Genomic DNA, 13,699 nt, shown 5'->3' with positions numbered 1-13,699 from the left:
CCCCAAAAAGCTTAGGTTCTTGCAACTGCACAATCAGCACGAGCAGGGCCGAGCGTCCACTTTCGACAACTGCCTTCATGATTGACGGGGAATCGTGAACACCAGAGATGACAAAACAATCTCATCCCAAGTTGGTGGCCCCTTCGAGAGTTGCGGGTCCTTGCCCCGCGGCCTGGGGAGCAAATATCGGTTCGGTTCGGTTTTTGAATTAAAACCGCAATCACAACCGGAAGTTTTCGTTTTTGAAAATTGATAGTCGCAATTACAATCAAACTATTGATTTCGGTTTCAAAATCCCGGTTCGATTTATATCAGATTGATTTCGATTTTAAAACCGATTTAAATTAGAAATATAAATTCAAATTGACTTTACACAAATTTTAAAAATCATTATATTAAAATGCACGTAAATAACAAGGCATTCCAAAACATATGTCATCCGCACTAAAAGATACTATGGGTAGTTGCCTTTTTGTAAGCCAAAAAACAAGAGGAAAAAAAATGAAAATGATGCATATTTCTCAAATGATATAAAGTTCTGAAACTCAAATACAGCATATTTCTCATTTTTATTATTATAAAAAGTATTTTTATCATTTATAAATAAAAATGTATATAAAATACATATAATTATATAGATTTTAATAATGGGTTCGGTTTCAGTTTGAACCTAAAACCGGAACCGAAAATTTAAGAAAAGTTCGATTTTTCAATTTTCAATTTCAATTCGGTTTCACTTTTTCTCGGTTCGGATTTTAACGGTTTCAATTCGATCTCGGTTTTATTTCGGTTTTCTTGCTCACCCCAATGAATAGCTCGGTCTAAAAACTCCTTCCACACGAGTCCTAATCATTGTGTTGCGGTCTGTTTTCCAGCTTTGATTATGCGATCTGCAATTCTGATTAGTTCCCTCCATCTCAACCCCAACGAATATATAAACAGACGTGTATATATAATTAAAATATCATTTTATATAAAAATTGGGATTGATATTTAATATTAAAATTTCTTAAATTATATTAATTACTGTATTATATTAGAGAGTTTTAATATTGATCCTTTTTATGATCGAATCAATTTAAAGTACCTCTCATATCCATTTGTTCATGTATGGTTTGGACCAGGGGCTGAAGGAGTGTAGGGTCTGGAGGGTCAGTTGCTCCTGCTTACTTGCAATTGTCTTTTAACATGTCCTTTGTTTTATGAAATTTCACGATCTTGCTCCTCGTAAAAAAATAGTATTAATAATATATACGATACACCAATCACACTCAACCAAACTGAGGCACAGAATTGGGAAGAAATATAATTCAATTATTTTGATGAAGTTTCAAGACTCAACCTAGAGATGGTGAAGCAAGTCAAGTGTTAGAGATTTATAGAATTATTTCAAGACATGTTTTCTTGTATAACTCACTTAGTGCTAGAGACTTATTGAACTTATTTCAAAACACGTCTTCTCGTGTAATTCTATCACCTCATCTTCTAAATAGCATATATATATATATGTTATGTGTCAGAGACTTGTTCAGTTTATTATGTATTAATTTATCTTTGTGATTTTTAGATAATTTTCCAATTTACATTATGCCCCTCCTTTCATCAAATCCTCCGTCCACTACTGGTTTGGACATGATGATTAATAAATATATATAAAGTAGTAGAATAGAGAAAAAAAAGTTGATGCAGTGATGAGATTTATTGATATTTAATGTATAAAAGCAAGACATTGAAATAAAAATAGTGTAAAAAGGGAAAAAAAAAGTGAGAAAATGATGGGGTTCATTAACTATTTGATAAATTTTACTTCCTCCGTCCCTTTTTAGTTGTCATCTTTGCTTTTGTGTCTGTCAAATTGACCAAAGTTTGACTAAGATTTATTAATATTTTTATCAGTTGAAAAAAAAAATGTCACCGGAAATAATTTTTAATTTACTTTAACATGTAATTTTTAGTTTTTTAAAATATTGAAAGAATAATTTATAATCTACGTTCAAAGATTAGTCATTTTAACCAACAAAAATAGAAATGTCACAACTAAAAACATACGGAGGGAGTAAAACGTAAAGAAATCAGATGATATATCAAAAAAAATAAACAATGAAGAAACGGTGGGACATGTAGAATATCATTTTGAATCATATTGAGGCCCAATTGAAAATATCTGTCTCAACTTGTGCAGATGCCACATTCTGGGCCGGCTTGTTTCATGAAATTGGATGGACCGTGGAAAAAGGCCTGTTTGTAATCCAGAAACCCTGGCCGAAACCCCTATAAAACATATTGTCTCGTTCATCACCATCATAAACCCTAGGCGATGAATATCATTCCGGCCTTTTTATTTTTGTGTCGTTCTTTCTTGTGTATATTACTGTATTAGAAGAATATGAGAAAGAGGGCAGATGATGTGTTTAATTGACAGAGTTGAATGCTCTTACAATGATTTGAGTATTGTGATTCTCACTCAGTATAGGAAGATCTGATGCTCTCTCTCTCTCTCTCTCTCTCCCTCCCTCTCTCTCTGTGATTTGTTTTCTGGAAATTTTCAATCTCTCTGTGTCTCTCTGTCGATCGAATTTTGTTATTGAAATTGTTGCCTGTGATGATAGTTAAATTCAACAGAAGAAAATGCAAGTTATATATTTGCAGTTCGATGTTGAAAAACAACCACTTGACTAGGACGGTCTGAGGCTATGTCAATTATTTTCATTATTATTATATATACTTATTTTGTTAAATTTGTGATTATAATTTTGGTGAAATTGTGGTGGATGATGAGATCAAATAAATTCACAGTTATCCCTGTCTGAGATAATATCTGCTGACAATTTGTGATCTGACACTACCTCCATTATAATCATTTTTTGTAACTGCAAAATTAGTGGCATTTCATTTTTTTTTTTTATAAAAGTGTTGTTATATGTGGATGATGAGATAAAAATAAATCACAGTTATCCCTGTCTGAGTTATATTCTGCTGAAACTTTGTGATCTGACACATATTTAACATTTTCATTTATCCTTTTAGCTTTTTTTTAATGTTGATAATGGCTGCAAGAATCAAATTTTATTTTTGTTTGAGATCTCTTTATTTTTGAATCTATAGTTATACAGTAAATGAAATAAAATTTATTTTTATTATCCGATAATCCGGTATTTGGGTCAGTGTTCGCGGCACTTATATCCATCCAGCCTCTTGCCGCCCACTCGCAATTTTATGTAAAGTTGAGATTTTTGTATCCTGGATTGCCCCCTGCATATTAGTGTCACATTATATTTATAATAAAATGTATGTTTTGTGCTAATTTAATTTTGTGTGCCCAGGCTCCAGCACAATTTGGACAGGAAAAGTGAAGTGTTAAAAATTATAAATTGGATATAAAATGATTACAAGCTCTCCATGTTAATAATTTAAAATATGCTTTTTAAAGAGTACAAGAAATAAAGCAAAGACCTCATAAGAGGTTGCAATCACCGTAATGGTTAATCAGGCCTATTTATTGATCACATGATTAATCAGGCTTATAAATTTTTAAATATTAAGCAATAGATGCCGAATTCTCACCCGAGATTCTCCGATTTTAACAGGAGTCCAATTCTATCATTTGAGCCACAAAATTGAGCATCCGAGATTCTCCAATTGCTGTAACCTCACCGATAATTTTTTTTTTGACGAAGGAAGAAGACTTTCATTCATTTAAACTATCACTCATATATAGAGATAAAACCTCAGAAGGGGCTTAAGACTGCCTTCCTAAACAATGGACAACCTTATTTGCTGACCGTCTAATGAAACAAATTTCAGCATTTGCAATATCTTGTAGGAGCTGTTTACAGTCCAACACAACTAGACCAAATGTAGAAGTTAACTCCACTGAACTACGTAAAGCTTGCACCACTTTCATACAATCAGACTCCACCACCACCTTGCTCCACTGCTTTGTTTTGACCCAGCTCAAAACTTCCTTAACAACTATCACCTCTGCTAGATCCGTGGATGTTTTTCCGATTTTGCTTACTGCCTTAGCTCCTAACAATCTTCCCGAATGATCACGAGCAACACACCCAAACCCAAAACAGTTTTCATCATCGAAAAGGGCTGCATCAACATTTATCTTGATTGTATTCATATATGGTTTCGTCCAACGCTCACTACCATCCTTCGCATGCTTAAACGCGATAGATGGAGTAAAATTTTTCAGCTGAGCTTCCATCCAATGATCAAGAGTAAACTGAGCAGTTCTAATTACCTCATCGACATGAAGGTATGTTTCATGCCAGACCACCATATTCCGAGCTTTCCAAACGGACCACAGCAGCATTACCAACTTAGCTAGTCCTGTATTGTCATATTGATCCATTACAATATTCAGCCAAGCAGCAAAATTTGTCAATGTCATCCATAGTGTTGCCAAAACCTGCACCCTGTTTACATGCTTGAGCAAACTCACACCGGACTAAACCTCAACGATAATTGGTTGAACCTTTTCTGATCAGTCCCAGTTATAAAAATCAGTAGTAGTATTTGTCATTGGGTTTGTCTAGTGTGTGCTCATGAGCACATGCTAAGCACGAAAACTCACAAATTTGGTTTGTTTTGATTGTTGTGGTTGGTGTGATTGCAAGAGGCCATCATTATAAAGAGGTGTAAGCCGATGAAAACAAAGAAAATTCATCAAATTTTGTGCTTATTGTGTGCCCATGAGCACACCATAGAATGTTGAGTATACAATAACGAAAGCAAAACCAAAAAGCGAATAAACAAGAACAAGAAAAATAAACGACATTCACACAAGACAAAGATTTTACGTGGTTCGGAAAATCCTACTCCACAAGCCACACTAATTTTATTGATCTCTCACAATTATGTTGTGTTGTGATTTTACAATTACATGGGAGTATTTATAAGAGAAGAAACTGGCCTAACCAAAATAGGAGTCTAACTTTGAAATATCTAACTCTAATAGGAGTCCAAATATTTCTAACCAAATCGTATTCCGAATCTGACTCCACAAACCCAACAATCACCCACTTGGAGTCTGACCTCATCTTCACTTCACTTCACTTGTAAATCTAGTAAAATCCACTACTTCAATCAATAACTCAAACTAGTGCGGCGCCTTCTCATCAATCAATTCTGAAGGCCAGTTGAAACTATGCAAAGCTTCAACTTTTCACTGGTAACCACCTTAGTCAACATATCTGCAGGATTCTTTGAACCAAAGATTTTCTTCAAGGACAAAGTACCATTTCTAATCAACTCTCTTGTAAAGTGATATCTTAGCTGAATATGCTTCGTCCTAGCATGAAACACAGGATTCTTCGCAAGATGAATAGCACTCTGACTGTCGCTATACAAAGCACTGTCCGCCTGTTTCTTGCCCAACTCCTCAAGAGAATTCTTCAACCAAATCATCTCCTTGCTTGCTTCAGAGATAGCCATATATTTTGCTTCTGTGGTTGAAAGAGCAACACTCTTTTGAAGTCGAGACATCCAACTAACTGCAGTGCCACCCAAAGTGAAAATATATCCCGTAGTACTCTTTCTTGTATCCAAACATCCACCCAAATCTGCATCAGAGAATCCTTCCAAGATAACTTCTTTCTTGTTGTAACATAATGCAATCTTGGATGTACCTTTCAAGTAGCGTAACAATCAGTTGACTGCTTCCCAATGCTCTTTCCCTAGATTAGACATGAACCTGCTAACAACTCCCACTGCATGAGCAATGTCTGACCTTGTACACACCATAGCATACATTAAACTGCCAACTGCAGACGCATATGAAACTTTAGCCATATGTTCCTTGTCTTCATCCGTTTTAGGTGACTGCTTCTTTGTAAGATTAAAGTGAGCCGCCAATGGTGTACTTCTGGTCTTCGCATCTTGGATACTGAATTTCTCCAACAATTTCCCGATATACTTCTCCCGGGATAATTTTAATGTACCTTCAGATCTATCCCTCATGATGCTCATACCAAGTATCTGTTTCGCTGCACCCATATCTTTCATCTCAACCTCTTCAGACATCTGTCTCTTTAGCTTGTTGATTTCCCTCATGTTTGATCCTGCTATTAACATGTCATCAACATACAACAACAATATGATATATGATGAGTCAAACCGTTTAAAGTAACAACAATGATCCATTGCACTCCTTGTGTACCCATTCCTTATCATAAAGCTGTCAAACTTTTCTTCTAGCGGTTCATGTAGCTTTTTCTGATATAAATAATCTTCTATCTGCATCTTCCAGAACCCAAAATCTCTTCCATCAAATTTGTCGATCTTTATTTTCCTATCTTCTGCCATTGCTCCCACTAGCCTGAAACCTCGCTTTGATACCAGTTGTTGAGTATACAACAACGAAAGCAAAACCCAAAAGCGAATAAACAAGAACAAGAAAAATAAACGACAATCACACAAGACAAAGGTTTTACGTGGTTCGGAAAATCCTACTCCACAAGCCACACTAATTTTATTGATCTCTCACAATTCTATTGTGTTGTGATTTTACAATTACATGGGAGTATTTATAAGAGAAGAAACTGGCCTAACCAAAATAGGAGTCTAACTTTCAAATATCTAACTCTAATAGGAGTCCAAATATTTCTAACCAAATCCTATTCCGAATCTGACTCCACAAACCCAACAAAAACCGTTTGTCATTTGAGCTTGAGCAAAAACGTCATTTTTCAAAAGTTGAATCAGCCCCACATTCTCGCACTATAATTTTCATGTTCTGGTTATTATCTCGAGCCAAAGAAGCAAGCTCATTGGCGGGATTTACACAGTGGGTGTTTGGCACAGGCTTATAAGCCCGGCTTCTGAATTATAAGTTAGAAGCACTTATTTGTACCGTTTGTGTAAGAAGTCAAGAAGTACTTAAAAAAAGCTACGATTACTAGTTTTTGTCTCACAGCTTCTACTTATTTCCCAAACACTTTTATCACTTATAAGTCTTAACTTGCTTCTAACTTCGATTTCACTTTTTTACTTTAAGCAATAAACACTTATTTTAAGCTCACCCAAATAGCCCCTACAGTCTTTAAGCTGACCCATTTGATTTAAGTAGTGGCTAGGGGTGTGCATGGTGTGGTTTGGTGCGGTTCCGGACATTAACCGTTACCAAACCGATGAATGCGGTTCGGTTCGGTTAATCATCATTAACCGTAACCGCACCAATTAAAACGGTTTTTCGGTTGCGGTTAACCATTAGTCGGTTGCGGTTTTTTTTTCGGTTTTTCCATTATTATTTGCTACTCTTGTGCATAATGATTTTTTAAAAAAAATATAAAATTTTCATGAACATGTACAACATGTTCGGTTACTATTTACTATTGTTTCTGTATGAGAATATATGAAACATTACATACTTTCATCTAAAAAACCTTAATACACGATAAAAACTAAAACATACATATTTTGACAAGAAATTAAATGATGTCAAGTCAATAAAATTACCCAGAATCAACTAATCATGAAATTCAAATAAAAAGTTTTCAAAAAGTACATAAATAAAAAATGTAGAATAGGTTTCATAATAAAATTTGATCAACAAATTAACAGCAGAAATATTTTTGCTTTGTGGCAAATCACAATAGCCCTAGTTTTCGATCAAGCGCTCCTCCAAATATTTGGGTGCCCGGTTATTTAAGTGACTCAGCAAGTATGCAAGTACGGGTACGTGGAAAAAGAACCTTCATATTAAATTAGATGTGAAGTTTAAAAATGACTAAGGTGCTTTATTACTATTATTAATATATATATATATATATATATATATATATATATATTTAATTATTATATATATATTATTTAATTATATATATATATATTTTGGTTCGGTTAATTTCGGTGCGGTTTTAGCATAAAATCGAAAATAAAACCGCACCACTAATTTCGGTTTTTTATCTCGGTTATTTTCGTTTTTATTTGCGGTTTATTTTTTTTCGGTGTGTTTTTTCAGTTTTTTTAGAGTTTTTTTGCGGTTTCGGTTTTTCCTGCTCGCCCCTAGTAGTGGCTAAATAAAACCAAACCTAGGCGAGAATCAGGTCATTACTACCAATCGAGGGAAGCGACAACGTCATTATAGAATCAGAATCATAAATGGAGATTAGCCATTTGATATCTAATCTATAATAAAAGATTTCAAAAGGTTCGAGACTTTACGAAAATCAGCAGTGATAATAACAGATTAACAGCAACCAAATGGAGAATTCCACCATGCTTGCACTTGTGCACTAGTTTCCATCCACTATCAGTAATGAACTAATGATGACAGAAGGGGCGTTTACGTAAGGATTTTTAGCAGAGAAGGTGCGCCGAACAACACGTTAATGTAAGGATTTTTAGTAGAGAAGGCGAGTCGAACAACAGATCGGAAGATATGAGCGAGGTGGGTGGACTATTTAGCAAATGGAAAAGTAATATTCTCCCGTCCTTTTTTTTTTTGAAACAAAGGTGTTAATCTAATAATAAAAGGCCATACGGCATCTACATCATTGATCGAGTCGAACAAACAGTAATTTGCAATCGCCTGTTCTCACAAAGAGACAGTTAAACGATATTTTGAAGAAAATGTATGTACAAATACAAGTACCCACTTCATGCATTCTCGTTGAATTACTGGTACCCTCTTCATCATGCCCCGATAGAGCTATCGTTTGAGCTATCGACCAGAACTGCGATTCCATACAAACTTTCATCACCAAATCAAATCCCGCTTACAATTAAGAAGCGAAAAACAAAGCTCTCACCAGGGAGAGAAAACAACCTTAGATGGAACCACAAAAACAAGAGGAATCCGACTGAAAGTCCACCCACTTGAAATAGAGGAGAAATACAGCGAAATCTCTGATGGTTTAGATCTAAGAATCCCCCGAGAATAGATCTGGAGCAGAACCACAAAAACAAGAAAAATCGGACTGCAACTCACCCGCTTGGAAGAGAGACAACAAAATCTCCGATGGCTCTGGATCTAAGTTTCCCGAGAAGAAGTATTATTCAAAAACTAAAAATAAAACGAAGTAGTTAACTGATTCGGGGCTTTCCACCGGTGAAAACTGATGGAAGCCCCAGGCGGCTATGACAAGAGAGAGGCTAGAGAGAATTAGGGTTTTTTTGGGAAAGAGCTTCAACCAACATCATTCCTTTTAAATTTGTACATCCCAATTTCTCCCGTCTTTTTTTAGTTGTCACATTTTTATTTTTGTTGTTCAAATTGACTAATTTTTGACCAAAAATTATAAGTTACTCTTTCATTATTTTTAAAAACTGAAAATTACATCTTAAATTAGATTAAAAATTATTTCTGGTGAGTATATTTTTTTTATCAATTGATAAAATATCAACAAATCTTAGTTAAATTTTGGTCAATTTGACTAGCACAAAATTAAATGTGACAACTAAAAAATACTGGATAGAGTATAATGAAAGATATAGCTCCATTAAATATGTAAAAGAGCCATTATTTTGGTTAACAGATGATTTACATTTCTGTTAACGGAAGAATACTATCTGAGTACATGTGACAGATTTGAAAATATAGTATAATTATATTATATGTGATTTTTTGAAGCACAGTATTATATGCAATGATCGATTAAAATACATATAATACACTTTACTCTTAAAATTTTTTAAAAATGTGACTAGATATGCGAAAGACTTCATAGACTTCATATCAAAGTACAAGTTATCCTTCCATTCGAGCATTGAGCACCTCCAGTGCAGCGATGGCCACTTTCCATTTTACTGCCAAAACTGTCAGGCCACGTAGATGTAACTGGGCTTGGAAATAAATTGGCCAACCTACTCCAATCCAAGTGCCCAGCTTCTCAAGTAGTTACCCTTCCCATGTAGGTGACTGCACATAAAAGAAATATTAAAAAAATGAAAAAAATGAACAGCTGCATCAACTGGGCAGCCCGGCTTGGTGGCCACGGTCAGTCCACCTGTATTGGTCCAACGCTCAATTCTAAAAAACACAAGAGCCCGGGTCACTTTCTCCTGTCCCGAGGTAGAAATGGGCACCCCATTGTGGGTGCTCTAACTTTAGTGCAAATATCAATATTAATTGAACATTAGACTTGATTATTGAGCTCGAAATGCAAGTTCTTTTGATTCTCATGTGTTATTTAGGCTTCTTCCATGACTAAAATATATAAGGTCCTGTTAAGGTGAATATTAAATTATGATATGTAATTTAAAATGATGACGAGTTTTAAGTTTAACATGAAAACTATTTATTCAAATAATTCTATATTATAAGTAAAATATGAGTTTTATAATTTTAAAAATAAAAATAAATTTGATGAATTATTTATTAAATTATGATATTAGTTTCTATTTCATAAAAAACTTACAAATTGAACTAAATTACTTACCTACTAAATTATGAATATAAATCAGTTTTAAACTTATTTTTAACTTCAATCAATTTTTGATATTATCAAAATGATCATAGATAAGTATACGTGTAACACCCCCATCTTAAATTAAGACGAGAGGTTACCTACAAATCCAAAACCTACAAACAGAGCACTAAATATATTCCAAAACGATAATAAGCAAGTCTGATAATTCCTAAAATGATTTTAATCCTCCAAAATAATTAAATCCGAATAATGCGAAGAAATAGAATCTCTAAGCAATAAAACTAAATAAATGCTAGAAGTCCATAAATCCTAATCAATGAAAAAGAATGGGTTTTTCTCCATCACACAGTCCCGAATCCCCCTAAGTACCTGCCAGAAGAAGAATACGGCATGAGCCAAATGCCCAGTACGGATTGGATGCATTTACAAAACAAGAAACATTTAAAATATTTTGACAGTAATATAAATCAGTTATTTTAAAATAACAGGCTGAAGCAACAAGGGGTTAGGATATTTCATACCGAGATCATATCAGAACATATACAAATACACACATCATAGGGTACCTAATGTGTGCAACAAACCGGATAACGTGTACGGCATATACAACGTCACCGTTAAATCAAAATGGCCAAATGGCCACAAATCATATCAAAACTGAACTGGGTGCACCCACGTATCCAGAACAAATAATCAAAATGGCCAAAGCTCCTCCCAAGAGCTAACAGAAGGATACGCCGTGACCAATCACACTGTCACGGAAGTGTCATGTCAATGGTGCCGCAAAGACATGGCTGTAGTACCCCTACAGCTGGGTAACTCGGTATACCCTATATCTCTCTAAGGGTTCAAACAAAACAATTTTCACAACTTTAAAATCACATGGCACATATATTTCAAATAAACTGAACAAATCATATTTTGTAAAATCTTTGAAAACCGCATAACAAATATTTCAATCTTTCAAAACAGATTTTTAAAATATTTTTCGGAATTTTAAACAGTCAATGAATAGCACAAAAAAAAACTTATCAAATCGGACGGATTAAAATAGGACAGATCAAATTTATTTAATACCAAAAGGAGTAGCGCTGAATAAAAAGAATAGAATCCGTACCTCGAAACTAGCACACCAAACACTCACGAGAAGCCATAAATAATCCGCTAAACTCCCGACTCCGCACCTAAATATAAAATTATAATTTTATTATTAATCCAGACTATACATTAACTCTTACTCAAACATAACCTATCTTATATTAATATTTTAATAATCCTGTTGTACCTAAATAGGCCAGAGTCTTAATGCAGGTAAACCTATGGAGTAAACTCACCGTGAGACTGTGAAGGAATGCATGTGAATTAATGCATATACACCAGGCAATAACACGTTACGAAAATATTAAATAAACTAATGGTCGTATACAATCAAGGTACACTGCAAGGATAATCGATTAGAAGACATAGGAATCAAAAGTGATGAATGAATAATTAAATAAGAGTGATTGACACTTTGCACCCCTTATGTTTAGGCGCTTTTTCGATTTGGTCTCAAACAATTTTTTTTGGCAGTATGCACCCTAAAGTTTGAGAAGCGCTTCGTTTTGCACCCCTTTGACCACTCTCCGTTTAATTGACCGTTAAAGTTAACAGATGTACCCTTTTCACTTTGCACCCCACAATTTTAATTTTTTTTCATGAGTATTTTGAAATATTTTTAGGAGAAACCCAGCTGTTTGCAGTAAATACCTGGAAGGCTGGACTATTCCATGGAGGTTCTACCGGTTTGCATTAATAAAAAAGTTTCAGGTTGCAGCACTTCCCTGGGTTAAAAAGGTTGAAGTTACAATGTCAGCCCAACCAGCAAGACCTGTTTATGCTGATCAGCTTCTAATGGGACTGTAAAAAATATCAAACATAGTGGCAGTTTCAAGTTGCAAGGTAAAAAATTTCGGCAATCTCTTTCCACAGGCACAATACCTAATACCGTCCTCAGTTCTCTTTGGACTACTAAATAAGTTTTGTTTTGCCACTAGAAGCACATATTGTAGAGCGATGAACTGAGTGCACACTAGTCACCTAAAATTAACCGAATCTTGTAGGAAAACTAATTACACCAACAAGGGTAGCGAAGATATTTATTCGGTCTTATTTTGATATCTTAGGTTAATGGACTATCTTGCTTAAAGAAATATTTATCAAACTTTTAACCATATAATTGATGACTGATGAGATACTTATCCATCACATTGACATCTAAGAGAAATATTTTTAAACTTATAATTTCGTAATCCATCTGATACTTATCTTACTTGTGTGTAGGGAGGCGTGGGAAAATCAACAGTAGCTGTGAACCTAGCATACAAGCATACACTTTGGCTGGTATGGGTGCAAGAGTTGGTATATTTGATGCTGATGTCTATGGTCCAAGCCTACCAACAATGGTCTCTCCTGAAAATCGGCTGCTTGAGATGGTAAGCTTTGAAGTTAAATCAAATGTTTTCGCAATTACTGAATTGTTGCAATAAAACACATGATCACTCGACTTTTTCCTTAGGACCCAGAGACGCAAAAAATTATTCCAACAGAATACATGGGAGTCAAGTTAGTTTCTTTCGGGTTTGCTGAAAAAGGGCGTGCAATAATGCGAGGTCCAATGGTTTCTGGTGTTATCAACCAATTGCTAACTACTGCTGAATGGTATGACATGCCTCTGTCGAATTAGATTCCTTTTTAACATTAATATATATACTCCTTTAAATTATTTATTTACCTCGATATCTATACATGCCTTCTAACATGTACTATGTTTTCCTGATTAAACTAGTTATGAAAAGTGTTAGGTGAAAACCAGTTAACTGAGATGCAAATGAAATAACAGCAGTATGTGTATGCCCAAAAAAGCATGGACTCTTCGATGGATTTGGAGAAAGGCCTGAAAGCTCAGAGAACAAAGAAATATCACTGTAAATATTTCAAAATACTCATGAAAAAAATTAAAATTGTGGGGTGCAAAGTGAAAAGGGTGCATCTGTTAATTTTAACGGTCAATTAAACGGAGATTGGTCAAAGGGGTGCAAAGCGAAGCGCTTTTCAAACTTTGGGGTGTATACTGCCAAAAAAAATTATTTGAGAACAAATCGAAAAAGCGCTTAAACATGAGGGGTGCAAAATGTCAATTACTCATTAAATAATCATGTAGCAGTAATGATACCTTGGTTCAAGTTAAAGCACCAAATCTCTCTCCCCTGTACTCTCTTCTCCGTTTTCTCCCCTTTTCTTTTCACCCTTTTTTCTTTACTGCGGCTGCTTCTCTAAAT

At 34.7% G+C, this 13,699-nt stretch overlaps 1 protein-coding gene, 1 long non-coding RNA gene and 4 other non-coding genes across 6 annotated transcripts; 5 read left to right on the top strand and 1 right to left on the bottom strand.

Moving 5' to 3' along the window:
- Positions 1 to 2,402: 2,402 nt before the first annotated feature.
- Positions 2,403 to 2,486, top strand: LOC135146879 (small nucleolar RNA snoR64a). The gene has a single exon (XR_010283973.1). It is a non-coding gene; the product is annotated as a small nucleolar RNA snoR64a (small nucleolar RNA).
- A 109-nt stretch (positions 2,487 to 2,595) lies between these two features.
- On the top strand, positions 2,596 to 2,692 carry LOC135146880 (small nucleolar RNA snoR20a). Its single transcript, XR_010283974.1, has one exon. It is a non-coding gene; the product is annotated as a small nucleolar RNA snoR20a (small nucleolar RNA).
- Positions 2,693 to 2,763: 71 nt separating this feature from the next.
- LOC135146864 (small nucleolar RNA R38) lies at positions 2,764 to 2,847 on the top strand. Its single transcript, XR_010283958.1, has one exon. It is a non-coding gene; the product is annotated as a small nucleolar RNA R38 (small nucleolar RNA).
- A 71-nt stretch (positions 2,848 to 2,918) lies between these two features.
- LOC135146863 (small nucleolar RNA R38) lies at positions 2,919 to 3,002 on the top strand. The gene has a single exon (XR_010283957.1). It is a non-coding gene; the product is annotated as a small nucleolar RNA R38 (small nucleolar RNA).
- A 737-nt stretch (positions 3,003 to 3,739) lies between these two features.
- Positions 3,740 to 4,360, bottom strand: LOC108221473 (uncharacterized). The gene has a single exon (XM_017395349.1). The coding sequence runs from the start codon at positions 4,358 to 4,360 to the stop codon at positions 3,740 to 3,742; it is 621 nt and encodes a 206-aa protein (XP_017250838.1).
- A 6,301-nt stretch (positions 4,361 to 10,661) lies between these two features.
- On the top strand, positions 10,662 to 13,183 carry LOC108222591 (uncharacterized). Its single transcript, XR_001807011.2, has 3 exons — positions 10,662 to 12,320; positions 12,702 to 12,853; positions 12,937 to 13,183. It is a non-coding gene; the product is annotated as an uncharacterized LOC108222591 (long non-coding RNA).
- Positions 13,184 to 13,699: the final 516 nt, after the last annotated feature.

This window comes from Daucus carota, chromosome 5 (assembly GCF_001625215.2).
Source record: "Daucus carota subsp. sativus chromosome 5, DH1 v3.0, whole genome shotgun sequence".
Taxonomy (NCBI): Eukaryota; Viridiplantae; Streptophyta; class Magnoliopsida; order Apiales; family Apiaceae; genus Daucus; species Daucus carota.
Note: the sequence above shows the minus strand (reverse complement) of the source record. Positions and strands in the feature narration are given on the sequence as shown.